Source organism: Macaca nemestrina, chromosome 15, assembly GCF_043159975.1.
Source record: "Macaca nemestrina isolate mMacNem1 chromosome 15, mMacNem.hap1, whole genome shotgun sequence".
NCBI lineage: Eukaryota > Metazoa > Chordata > Mammalia > Primates > Cercopithecidae > Macaca > Macaca nemestrina.
In genome coordinates, this window is record NC_092139.1 from 26527774 (window position 1) to 26540859 (window position 13086).

At 46.7% G+C, this 13086-nt stretch overlaps 1 protein-coding gene across 3 annotated transcripts in view; it reads left to right on the forward strand.

The window, feature by feature from the left end:
• The first annotated feature begins 10792 nt into the window (after positions 1-10792).
• Positions 10793-13086, forward strand: part of LOC105496324 (KIAA1755 ortholog) — a 49204-nt gene continuing 46910 nt past the window's right edge. For all 3 annotated transcript variants that reach the window (XM_011766656.2, XM_071079339.1, XM_071079340.1), the window contains exon 1: positions 10793-11105. In XM_011766656.2, coding sequence (XP_011764958.2) covers positions 11103-11105 — 3 coding nt within the window. In that variant the 5' untranslated portion in view covers positions 10793-11102. The remainder of the gene's footprint in view (positions 11106-13086) is intronic.

The window sequence follows — 13086 nt, forward strand, 5'->3', positions numbered from 1 at the left end:
TCAATGCACCCCTGCCTCACTCACCAGAAGGTGGGCTCCTGGGGGTTGAATAAAAAGACAGGGTGGAGAAGATTGTCTCTGGCCACCTGGCAGGGCTTCCCAGGGGAGGCGGTCCTGGAAGGAGGAGCAGGACTTGCAGAACAGGGGTCCCCTGGTGGGGGAAAGAGGAGAGCAAAACCAGAGGCAGGAAAGCATGGGTGGGGCCTGAAGCTGGGAGGGTCCCGGCTCCTTCCTCCACAGAGCTCACCCAGCCACCAAGGTTCTTGGCTGCCTCCCCAGATGATGAGGGGCGAGGCCTGCAGGCCCCCACAGAGGAGCCCAAAGTAATCAGGGGAAGGGAGACTGCTGGAACAAGAAACCCAAGTCCTGAATGAGTCATCGATGGAGTCTGTCCTACAATAACAAGAAAGGGCTGGACTGGGAGGGAAAGAGAAACTCCAGAGGTGCAGGACTTCTCCAGAGGCTCCGGGATGTGCTGGGGGGAGCTGCACAGCCCTCTGTGCCCCCTGCCTCGGAGTCTGCAGCCCCAAGTCCCCCCAGAGCCCTGACTTTTGGCTTCCACCACCCTTGGAGCCCAACTTTTCTCCAGCCCCCCATGTCAGCCCCCTTGCTAGTGGGTCTCCCTGCAGCCCCTGCCCCTCCCATGGTCTCCTCCACCCAGCACTGGAGGAACTTTTTGAAGGGAGGTGAGGGCAAGAAAAACCTTATCTGATCACATTACTCCCTCCTGAATTCCTTCCCATGGGTTTTCATGACTGTAAGGAGAAAATTCAAACTCTCTGGTATACGGAGCCTTGCCCATGCCTCCCACCTCCTCTTGTGTCCCTGTCCCATCACTCTCTGGCTTTGTTCTGCCTCCAGCATGCTCTCCTGCTACAGGCCTTTTGCATGTGCTGCTCCCTCTGACTGTAATGCTTTTCTCTGACTTCTTTTTTTGCTTGTTTGTTTTGAGACAGAGTCTCGCTCTGTCACCAGGCTGGAGTGCAGTGGTGCTATCTCGGCTCACTGCAACCTCTGACTCTCTGGTTCAGGCGATTTTCCTGCCTCAGCTTCCCGAGTAGCTGGAATTACAGGCATGCGCCACCACACCCAGCTAATTTTTGTATTTTTAGTGGAGACAGGGTTTCATCATGTTGGCCAGGATGGTCTCTATCTCCTGACCTCGTGATCTACCTGCCTCAGCCTCCCAAAGTGCTGGAATTGCAGGCGTGAGCCACCGAGTTCCGCCTTCCCTGACTTCTTATGTTTTCTCTTTGAATCTCAGCTTAAGCCCTCTGGGCCACCCTCCTGGACCTCCACTGGGTTCCATTGATTTGTGCTCTTTTTTCCCCTTTAAGACCTTACCACCATTTGTATGAGGTATTCATTATTAAGATCTGACTCTCTTCTAGACCGTGAGCTACATGAAGGCAGGGGCTGTCTGTCATATTCACCCTGATATGGCCAGCATCCAGCACGCTGTCTCTGGCACAGACTGGACACTCAATAAATGCATCTCGTGACCTCCATCCCTAGTGAGACGTGACATATGCATGTGTTGTTGCCTCACAGCAGACAGGGGCAAGAGGCAAAGCAGAGGTTATGGGTTCCATTTTACAGGTTAGAAAACTGAGGTTCTGAGAATTCAGGCAAACCCCCAAGATGTCTCAAGGAGTTAGTGGGCACGGAGGGACCTGGATTCCAAGGTCTCTGCTTATATATCACAGGCGTCTCCATCAGGAGGCCATTTTAGGGGCAGATGAAGTATAACAGATTGTTGTCCTGGCTGGACAGTGTGACAATGTGTCACGCCTCCCTATGTGAAGCTCCCTGGCATAAATCAGGACAGTTAAACAAGGTAAGTTTTCAGTCTTTTTTAGGAGCTCTAAGAGGTTTTCTTCCCATAGGTTATTTCCATCTCATCCTTCCCACGAAGACTGTGGGCACCCTAGGAAAGGGTGAGACAGTGTTTGAGGTCCCTAATGTACCCACAGGTCACTCCCCAAAGCCGAAACATTTAAACATCAGATTTTCCCCCGTGAAAAGAGGAGGTCATTGAGAGAAGAAGCTGTCTTTTTTTGTCTTTTTCCTCCTCAGTGTTTCTGAAGTGGGTAATGATCACCAAAGGTTTTGTTGTTTACCTTGTGTTCCCATCGCCCTCATTCTGTTTGTTTTGGAGAGCTTCTCCTCTCTCCATGCAGCCCTGGTAGAGCCATCATCATGTACTCCCACCCAAGGGTGGGCATAGAATCTATTCCAGCCAATCAGAATATCTTCATTACCTTGGTCACAGTGATTGGTTCAAGAATTGACACGTGACCCAAGCAAAGCCAATCAGAGTCTTCCCTGAGATTACTATTTTGATGATGTCTTTATATTAGGATTGCCAGCTTGAGACCTTATAGGCCTGGAGGTCAACTTCTCTAGTCATAAGGAAGAAGCTATTAGAATGATGACAGAGCTCCGGCACCACTTCTCTGTTATAAGGCGCTTAAAGTCCCTTTTTACTTTGAGATTGAATTGAGTTTCTGTCATTTGCAATCAAGAGTCCTTGACCAGGCACAGTGGCTCATGCCTGTCATCCCAGCACTTTGAGACCAAGGTGAGTGGATCACCTGAGGTCAGGAGTTCGAGACCAGCCTGGCCAACATGGTGAAACCCCATCTCTACTAAAAATACAAAAATTAGCTGGGCGTGGTGGTGGGCACCTGTAATCCCAGCTACTTGGGAGGCTGAGGCAGGAGAATCACTTGAACCTGGGAGGCAGAGGTTGCAGTGAGCCGAGACCACACCATTGCACTCTAGCTTGGGCAACAAGAGCAAAAACTCTGTCTCAAAAATAAAAATAAGGGTCCTTGATGGGGAAGACCAATTTCATGCTGAGGGAGGTGCCCTGCAGCCTCCTGTCCTGGATCATTCTTTGCCCCTAGCACTCACAATGATCTCTGTGCCGCCCCTATTCTCCCCATTAGAGAAGATGAGGATCACTCCTTTCCAGCCCAGTCTTCTGCAGCTTACTGCTAATGTCATCTGTGTCCTCTGAGAAACAGAGGCCAAAGACAGCGTTAAGAATGCCAAGAGATGCCTGGGGGTAATGCCTGCAAAGGATAATGGGGAGAGGGAGCAGGAGAAAAAATGGGAGCCTTTGGACATTGATGCAGGTCTATGAAAGGAGAAGGGGAAGGAAGAAGGATTGGGTAGAAAGAGCTTCAGACTGTGGTGCATCTCTTAGACAGTCTTAGACAGCCCAACAGGGGACTCTGGCACAAAGATTATTCATAGAGAAATCCAGTATTAGGCAGAAATAATGAACCCTCATTCACAGTGTGCTTAGCTGCAAGCTGCCCAGGAAGCAGGTGGCCTCAGCTCAAAACCTGAAGCAGATCCTGAAGATATCTGCAGCTCACACAATCTATCTTGAAGGGAGATCTCAGTGGACTCTATGGTTGATACACTCTCTTAGTGCCTATACATTATCATAAGGGCCTACGGCAAAATGCAAACCCAAGACTTCTGTCTCTGGAGCCTTCTGCCTCTGGAGGCCGTTTCCTTACACATTGTGAACTTCAGATGGTGAATAAGCATCGTCTTCATGTCAATATATATTGATTGGTAGCAGCTGCCTGCACTTTCTGTTGAGGAGGACTCTGGGGCAGTTTCTAGGTTTAGCAGAAAGTTCCAATATGGATTAGTGATGTCTGTCATGGGTATGGGAGGGGTGAGTATATGCACACATGCCAAGTATTTAGCATCCTCATAGTAGGAGCAAATAAATTTTTAATAAACGATTGAATGAATGCATTCTGAATCCTGTGACATCCTGCTTAAATTAGGCAACTCCCTTCCCCCAAGTAAGCCTGTCCCCTGGTGAGGCGTCCTGGCACTTGGGCCTGGGAATCTCAAAACCACAGGCAGAACTTCCATTTGCTGAGAACCTGTTATATGCCAAGCACTGTGTTAAACGCCTTCAGTGCATTCTTTCACTGGATTCTTACAAGAGCCTTATGAAGAGAGATTATATAATCATCATTTTATGCTGAGGAAACCGTGGCCCCATGCGGAGAGCTGCACAGTGAACCAGTAGCAGAGCCCATTTCCACAACCCTTCCCCATTTTCTCACTCCACCATATATGTAAAGACCAGTGATGGATTTTGTTATTTCTCAAAATTTAGTGTAGCAATTGGCACATGATTCAGTTATTTGTTTGCCGGAGAGAGAAAGGGAGGAAGTGAATACTTGAAGTCCTTGGAAGATCCACTGGAAATTCCCAGAGAGATGAACCAAGTCCAGTCCAGCAGTTAAGCCTGTGTTTTTGAAGGGTGAATTCACAACCCCCAGCCCCTAACATAACACTATTTTATTTTTATTTTTATTTTTGTGGGTACATAGTAGGTGTATATATTTACGGAGCACATCAGATGTTTTGATACAGGCATTCGATGTATAATAATCACATAATGAAAAATGGGGTATCCATCCCCTCAAGCATTTGTCCTTTGTGTTGCAAACAATCCAATTATACAGTTAGATATTTTTAAATGCAGTTAAATTATTATTTGCTATAGTTATCCTGTTGTGCTACCAAATACTAGGTCTTATTCATTCTTACTATTTTTTTTTGTACCTATTAACCAACCCCACCCCACCCCCACCCCCAACCCCCCACCACTACCCTTCCTAGCCTCTGGTAAACATCCTTCTACTCTCTGTCTCCATTCATTCAATTGTTTTGATTTTTAGATCCCACACATAAGTGTAGCATGTGATGTTTGTCTTTCTGTGTCTGGCTTATTTCCCTTTGCATACTGACCCCCAGTTCCATCTATGTTGTTGCAAATAACATCTCATCCTTTTTTTATGGCTGAGCAGTACTCCATTGTGTGTAAGTACCACATTTTCTTTATCCACTCATCTGTTGATGGACACTTAGGCTGCTTCCAAACTTTGGCTATTGTGAAGAGTGCCGCAACAAACATGGGAGCGCAGATTATCTCTTCCATATACTGACTTCCTTTCTTTTGGGTATAGACCTAGTAGCGGGATTGCTGGGTCATATAGTAGATCTATATTTGGTTTTTTGAGGAACCTTCCAACTGTTCTCCATAGTAGTTGTACTACTTTACATTCCCACCAACAGTGTAAGAGGGTTCCTTTTTCTCCACATCCTTGCTGGCATTTGTTAATGCCTGTCTTTGGATAAAAGCCATGCTCACTAGGGTGAGATGATACCTCCTTGTAGTTTTGATTTGCATTTCTCTGATGATCAGTGATGTTGAGCACCTTTTCATATACCTGTTTGCCATTTGTATGCCATCTTCTTTTGAGAAATGTCTATTCAAATTTTTTTTGCATGTTTTAAAATCATATTATTAGATTTTGTCCTTTATAGTTGTCTTAGCTTCTTGTATGTTCTGGCTGTTAATCCCTTGTCAGATGGATAGTTTGCAAATATTTTCTCCCATTCTGTGTGTTGTCTTTTCACTTTGTTGATTGTTTCCTTTGCTGTGCAAGAGCTTTTTAACTTGATGTGATCTCATTTGTCTACCTTTGCTTTGGCTGCCTGTGCTTGTTGGGTATTCCTCAAGAAATTTTTGCCCAGACCAAAGTCCTGGAGAGTTTCCCCAATGTTTTATTGTTGTGGTTTCACAGTTTAAAGTCTTAGATTCAAGTCTTTAATTCATTTTGATTTGATTTTTGTATATGGCAAGAGATAGGAGTCTAGTTTCATTCTTCTGCATATGGATATCCAGTTTTCCCAGCACCATTTATTGGACTATCTTTTCCCCCATGTATGTTCTTGGCACCTTTGTCAAAAATGAGTTCATTGTAGGTAAGCAGAATTCTTTCTGGGTTCTCTATTCTGTTCCATTGTTCTATGTATTTGTTTTTATGTCAGTAACATGCTGTTTTAGTTACTATAGCTCTGAAGTATAATTTGAAGTATAATTTGAAGTCAGCTAATGTGATTACTCCACTCTTCTTTTGTTTTAGAATAGTTTTGACTATTCTGGGTCTTTTGTGGTTCCACATAAATTTTAGGATTGTTTTTTCTATTCCCGTGAAGAAAGTCAATGGTATTTTGATAGGGATTGCATTGAATCTGTATATTGCTTTGGGAGTATCTTTCCATTGTTTGGTGTCCTCTTCAATTTCTTTCATTTTATATTTTGTAGCTTTAATTATAGAGATCTTGTATGTCTTTGGTTAAATTAGTTCCTAGGTATTTAATTTTATTTTTAGCTATTTTAAATGGGATTACTTTTTAAATTTCTTTTTCAGATTGTTCACTGTTGGCATATAGAAATGCTGCTGATTTTCATATGTTGATTTTGTATCCTGCAATCTTATTGAATCTGTTTATCAGTTCTAGTAGTTTTGTGGTGGAGTCTTTAGGCTTTCTCAAATATAAGATTATGTCATCTGCAAACAAGTATATTTTGACTTCTACCTTTCCAATTTGGATGCCCTTTATTTCTTCCTGTTGCCTGATTGTTCTATCTAGGACTTCCAGTCCTATGTTGAAAAACAGTGACGAAAGTGGTCATCCTTGTTGTGTTCCAGATCTTAGAGGAAAGGCTTTCAGTTTTTCCCCATTCTGTATGATACTAGCTATGGGTCTGTCATATACGGCTTTTATTATGTTGAGGTATTTTCCTTCTATATCTGGTTTTTTGAGGGTTTTTAATCATGAACGGAAGTTGACTTTTATCACATGCATTTTCAGTATCAATTGAAATGACCCTATGGTTTTTGTCCTTCATTCTGTTGATATGATGTATTACATCAACAAAATGGATTGATTTGCATATGTTGAACCATCCTTGCATCACAGAGATAAATCCCACTTAGTCATGATGAATGATCTTTTTAATGTATTGCTGATTTCAGTTTGCTAGTATTTTGTTGAGAATTTTTGCATCCATATTCATAAGAGATATTGGCCTGTAGTTTTCTTTTTTAGATATGTCTTTGTCTGGTTTTGGTAATACTGGCCTCATAGAATGAGTTCGGAAGTATTCCCTCTGCCCTATTTTTTGGAATAACAGCACTATCTTATAAGATGCATGTTAATTCTATGTACCAGACACAGTGCAAAGCACTTTACAGTCATTAACTTATTCTCCACCACAGTCCAATGAGGAAGTATGATTCTCTCTCTTTTACAAAAGATGAATCTGAAGCTCAGAAAAGTGAACCTCCCTGAGGTAATACACAGTATGACTACAAACCATAGGGGTGTGTGTGTGCGCGCACATTGTTGGTTGCATATGGAATTGCTATACCGCGTCAGTAGAGAAAAGTTTTGGAAGAACATGCCTGTGAACAAGGATATAAAGTATGTTGAGAGGCCCAAGGGGTAGACTGTAATTGCACCTTTTTTGTTGTTGTTGTTGTTGTTTTGAGACAGAGTCTCACTCTGTCACCCAGGCTGGAGTGTAGTGGTGTGAATCTCAGCTCACTGCAACCTCCACCTCCCAAGTTCAAGTGAATCTCCTGCCTCAACCTCCCAGTAGCTGGGATTACAAGTGTGTGCCATCATGCCTGGTTAATTTTTTGTATTTTTAGTAGAGACAAGGTTTTGCCATGTTGCCCAGGCTAGTCTCAAACTCCTGAGCTCAGGCAATCTGCCCGCCTTGGCCTCCCAAAGTGCTGGGATTACAGGCATGAGCCACTGTGCCCAGTCTATAATTGTACTTGTTTATGGACAATTTCATATTCATTTCTTCTCCTTTTTATGCAATTTAATTTCCTTTTGGGTGACCAACTATTCCTGATATGTGCAGGTGCAGTCTTAGTGAGGCCCTGGGCACATGACCCAGTTAGAATTTCTCTATAAAGGCTTTATTTTATTTGTTTGTTTTTTAGAGACGGGGTCTCACTCTGTCTCCCAGGTTGGAGTGCAGTGGTGAATCATAGCTCATTGCAGCCTCGAACTCCTGGGCTCAAGTGATCCTCCCACCTTGGTCTCCTAAGTAACTCGGATTACAGGAGCGTGCCACCATGCCTGGCTCTTTTAAGGTTCTGAGTCCATCAGTGAGGAACACAAGGGCAGAGAGAATGGTTGGGATTTATTCAGGTAGCGTAGCAAAGAGGTTAATAACATAACTTATGGAATTGGATAGCTGTGTCCAATTCAGAAATCCACAGTTTACTAGCTGTCTGACATTGGGCAGGCTACATACCCTCTTGGTGCCTCAGTTTTTCTTCATCTGTAAAGTGAGGACAACAATAGAATCTTCTTCATAACTGTTATATACTTAGAAAAGTACCTGACACATATAAAGTTCTACTTTGGTGTGTTTGTTTGTCTTAATGTAATTCCATGTGTTCAAACATTTCCAACTCTTTCCTGATAACGAGACCCCTGGAGCATCCTACTTACTCCAGTGCTTTCCAGAGGATAGACCCCAGCCTCCTCATTGATTCTCTGAGTGCCAATCCATTCTTTTCTGCTTAATTAACTCAGAACCCGTTTCTGTTGCCTGCAACCCCAGAATGCTGGCTGTCATGTCAATTCTGTCTCATGGCAACCTGGGACTCTAAAACCTTCAAGCTGTGATCTCCCAACTCTCAGTGGAATTCAGTACTGGACATCAAGTCTATTCTCTCCTTAATTCACACCTGGAGTCATGATACTAAAACTATCTAGACCGTCTCCTGTAGAGAGGGTTTACTTGATTGCTGGGTTGTGTAGCGTAATGGAACTATCGCGGGGGGATTAGTAGTCCCAAATTAGTGATGAGCAAGTGAAGGTCAGGGATGTGAAGAAACTTATCAGAAGTTGGGATAGGATGGCTCCTAGGTCAGGTTTTCTCTGCTAAAAGACTGATTAACCTGTGTGGGGAGGGAGATTGGCTGTGGGTAAGTCTTGGGTCTGAACTCTAACCCTTACAACTACACTCGTCTTTTTCAGTTCTTCACTTACTCCCCAGTTCCTTTAAGCTGAATATTGCCTCAGAGCTTTTGCACATGCTGTTCTCTCTGCTTAGAACTTGGTTTCTCGGCATCTCCCCGTCTCCACTCTTCTAATTCCTCACCTTTCAGATCTAGGCTTTTCCCCCTTTCAGATCTAGGCTTTCAGACCTAGGCTTCCTAGACCACCAGCTATAAGTTGATCCCTCTACAGTTCCCAATGTCAACATTTGTTTGCTTCCTTCTTAGCGGTTACTACAGTTATTATTTTTTTATTTTTCCTGTTTATCTGTTCCTTGCCTGTCTCCCCCACTAGACTGTACATTACTTGAGGGCAGGGACTCTCAAGTAATGTATAGTCTAGTGGGGGAGACAGGCTGACTCAGTGCACAGAGTTTGATAAATAAATGGACAAATCCCCGAGTCATCTCACCAGGAATAACTTTGGTCACTATTTTAGTCTGGGCTGCTGTAACAACATACCTTAGACTGAGGGGCTTATACACAACAAAAATTCTCTTCTCACAGTTCTGGAGGCTGGGAAGCCCTAGATCAAGGCACAGGCAAGTTGGGTGTTTGCTAAGAGCCTTCTTTCTGGACCTTATGTTTCTGGGCCTATCTGGCTCATAGACAGTCCCTTCTCGCTGTGTCCTCACATGGTGGAAGGAGAAAGGCAGCTAGCTCTCTGGGGCCTCTTGGGCACTAGGCTGGGCACGGTGGCTCACGCCTGTAATCCCAGCACTTTGGAAGGGTGAGACAGGCAGATCACCTGAGGTCAGGAGTTTGAGACCAGCCTGGCCAACATGGCGAAATCCTGTCTCTACTAAAAATACAAAAATTGGCCAGGTGTGGTGGCTAGTGCCTAAAATCCCAGCTGCTCAGGAGACTGAGGCAGGAGAATTGCTTGAACCTGGGAGGTAGAGGTTGCAGTGAGCTGAGATCATGCCATTGCACTTCAGCCTGGGTGGGCAACAGAGTGAGACTCCATCTCAAATATATGTATGTGTGTGTGTATATGTATATGTGTATATATATGTGTGTATATATATGTGTGTGTGTATATGCCTATATATTAGTCCCTATATATATACATACATATATGTGTGTGTGTGTGTATGTGTGTGTGTGTGTATATATATATATATATATAGAGAGAGAGAGAGAGAGAGAGGCACTAATCCCATTCGTGAGGGCTCTGTCCTCATGACCCAATCACTTCCCAAAGGCCCCACCTCCTAACACCATCATACTGAGGATTAGGTTTGGGCCTATGAATTTGGGAGGGGACACACACATACAGACCCTAGCAGTCATCTAGTTTCTTAGTGTCACTCCAAAGCTGAGGTTCAGGAGGAAATACCGACTTGACCAAGGTCATTATCTGAGAGTCAAGAACAGAACTCGCACGCAGCCGTCATCACCTCAAAGCCTTGAATTAGGCCGTCATGATCGGGCCTAATGTGGGAGAATTCAAGGGCGCTGGGACAGATGCTTACTCCTCATCACCAAATCTAAGCAGCAGGCACTATCATCATCATCATCATCATCATCATCCTACCCCATTTTACAGATGAAGAAATCGAAGCTGAAGAGAGTCTGTGACTTGCTGGGAAGTGGATGAGGAGGAGACTCGAACTCGGGCCTGCCAGCGAGGTCCGCGGGCGCTTAACCCGGCTGCTGCGGCTCGAGGCCTCGCTCTGCCCCTCTGTACAATGGGGCCGCCTGGGCCGGGCACGCCGTGGGAAGGGCGAGGAGCGAGGGGGAAAGCTAGGCGGGGCGGGCTGGGGTTCCTAGGGTTCCAGCTGGCGGCCGAGGGGGTGGGCGGAGAGAAGGGGGCGGTGGGGGCGGGGCGCGCGGGCTGGGGGCGAGGGCCAGGCACAAAGGGGCCGCTGTCGCGCCGCGCCCCGCCCCGCCCCGCCTCTGCTGCCGCCCCGGTCCGGTGGCCCGACCCGCGCCGCCCATGGCTCTCTTGTGTCTCTCGCCGTCTTCAGCCTCAGTCCTTCTCTGTCTCTCTCTCTCTGTTTCTCTCCCTGTCCCCCTCGGCCGCTCCTCCGAGATGACGCCAGGGTCGGTGCCCCGGGCCTGCCCTCTCCCCTGGCTCCAGGGCTAGGCGGGACCGAGGGCTGCCCCAGACAGACGGACCCGCGGACCCACAGACCCCGCGCCCAGGAGAGGAGCCGCGCCGTCCGCCGCTGGCAGCCCGTCACCATGGTAACGCGCCAAGGCCTGGACCACCTCGCTCTGCCCCCTTTCAGCGGGCACAGCCCTCCCCATTCCCTACAGAACAACCCCGGGTGGCCCCGGCCTTTTACGCTGAGACGACCCTCAGTGCCTCGGCAGGGCTGTGCTTACCTGCTTCCACCCCAGCAGGGGTTCAGGGGCAGGAGCCCATCTCTGGCAGCGTCCTCTCCCGGCTTCTCCATGTGTGTGCATGGATGGAGTAAGATTGGACTTGTAAACTTTAATATTCCCCAACCCCTAGACCTGAGCCTGAATCTGAGCCCTCAGGCTGAGGACTGAAACGGGGTGGTTTTGCATATTAGTTGTGGAACTGTGATAATGCACATTGTCCCGGCAGGGAGTTTGGATGGGGGAGAGTGGTGGTGGGGGTTAAAGTCCCCTCCCAGGCCAGCCAGGCAGTGCAGAGCGAGGAGGGTTAAGGGTCCAGAGTGAAAAGGAGAGAACCGCTTACCAAAACTTGGGAGGCTTTGGCTGTTTTAGACTCAGCTATGGAAAGTCAGATAGACACAGGGTGCTTCCATGGGAATTGGCTGGGGAGAGGGAAGAGGAAGGGACTTTTGGGGCTGGAACCTTGAAAAAAGTTGGGACATTCTGGAAGAATTTGTGTGTGTGTGTGTGTGTGTGTGTGTGTGTGTGCGCGCGCGCGCGCGCGCGCGCGCGGGGTGGCAGGGATGCGTTTGTGCCAGTATCTGGCAACAGGGAATGAAAGAAAAGTCTGTTTTCAGAGGATTTCAGCCCAGCTCCAGACAGATACAAAAGCCTCAGGCAGATTCACAGGGGCTGTAAGGATTTGAAAAAAGCTGTGAAGACAGGCCAAGGCTTTAACCCCGTGACTGTGACCAACCATGTTGAATTTGTATGGATTTTCACTCACAGAAATGCATCTCCACAAGCAGAAGAATTCCATATAGAGGTGTTCATACTCTCTCACACACACACACACAAACGCATGCACGCACATACACATACACATGCACGCACACGTACACATGCACGCACAGAGCACACCTGAATGCTCCCACTGACTCACACGGCTGAACACATGTTCACGCCTTCTCATACACCCATGCCTTCTGCACCTGCTCCCCCATACTGCTAAACTATGGACATACACTGGCATACACACCACAGACATATTGCGAAACCAGGCACCTACATCCATGCACTGGCGGGACAGGTGTACACACACATGGCTCTTGGAGCTGTTTGAAAATACTCTCATAAGCCAATGGTTATGCATCTCTCCCTACTGGCAAGGCCCCATGCTAGGTGATTTACATCCAGGAGTCGGTGACTCGTACCAACTCTAAGATTAGACCTGCTGCTATCTCCAACAGATGGGGACCTCAGGCTCTGGGAACTTAAGTAGCTGCCCAAGGTCACTCCAACTAGAAAGTGCAAGTTAGGACAGTCTGAATTCTGAGCCTGCAGTCAGCGGTCACGGTCACTCCAGGGCCACAGCCTGCACCTGGTGTTTGCCAAGCCTCTCCTGGCTTCACACCTAACCTAGTTATTAGAAATCCCTCACTGAACCCCAGATCCTCAGATCAAGGGTCAGGCACTGGTCTGTCCCCTGTCAAAGGGTGAGCAACTCTTTCCAGATTGGGAACAACGTGCAGATTTCCTTCCCCTGCCTGTCTTTAAATAATAAAGGTTGTTGCCAGCCTACCTCCCTGGCCTCGCTTCTGTGCTCCAGAGGCTCCAGCCTTGCTTCAGAGCCTCTTATGGTTCATGCTCCCTGCTGCCCCAGGGCCTTTGTACATGCTGTTCCTGCTTGGAGGAATACCTTCACCTAATGAATTCTTATTCACCCTGTAAATCTTCACCCAAATGTCACCTTTTCAGGAAAGCCTTCCCTGATTTCTCTGACTCTTACTCTAGCATGTCATGTATCTTTCCTTTATGATAACCCATCATAGCTATAATTTTTGTGGGGCATTTGATTAACAGC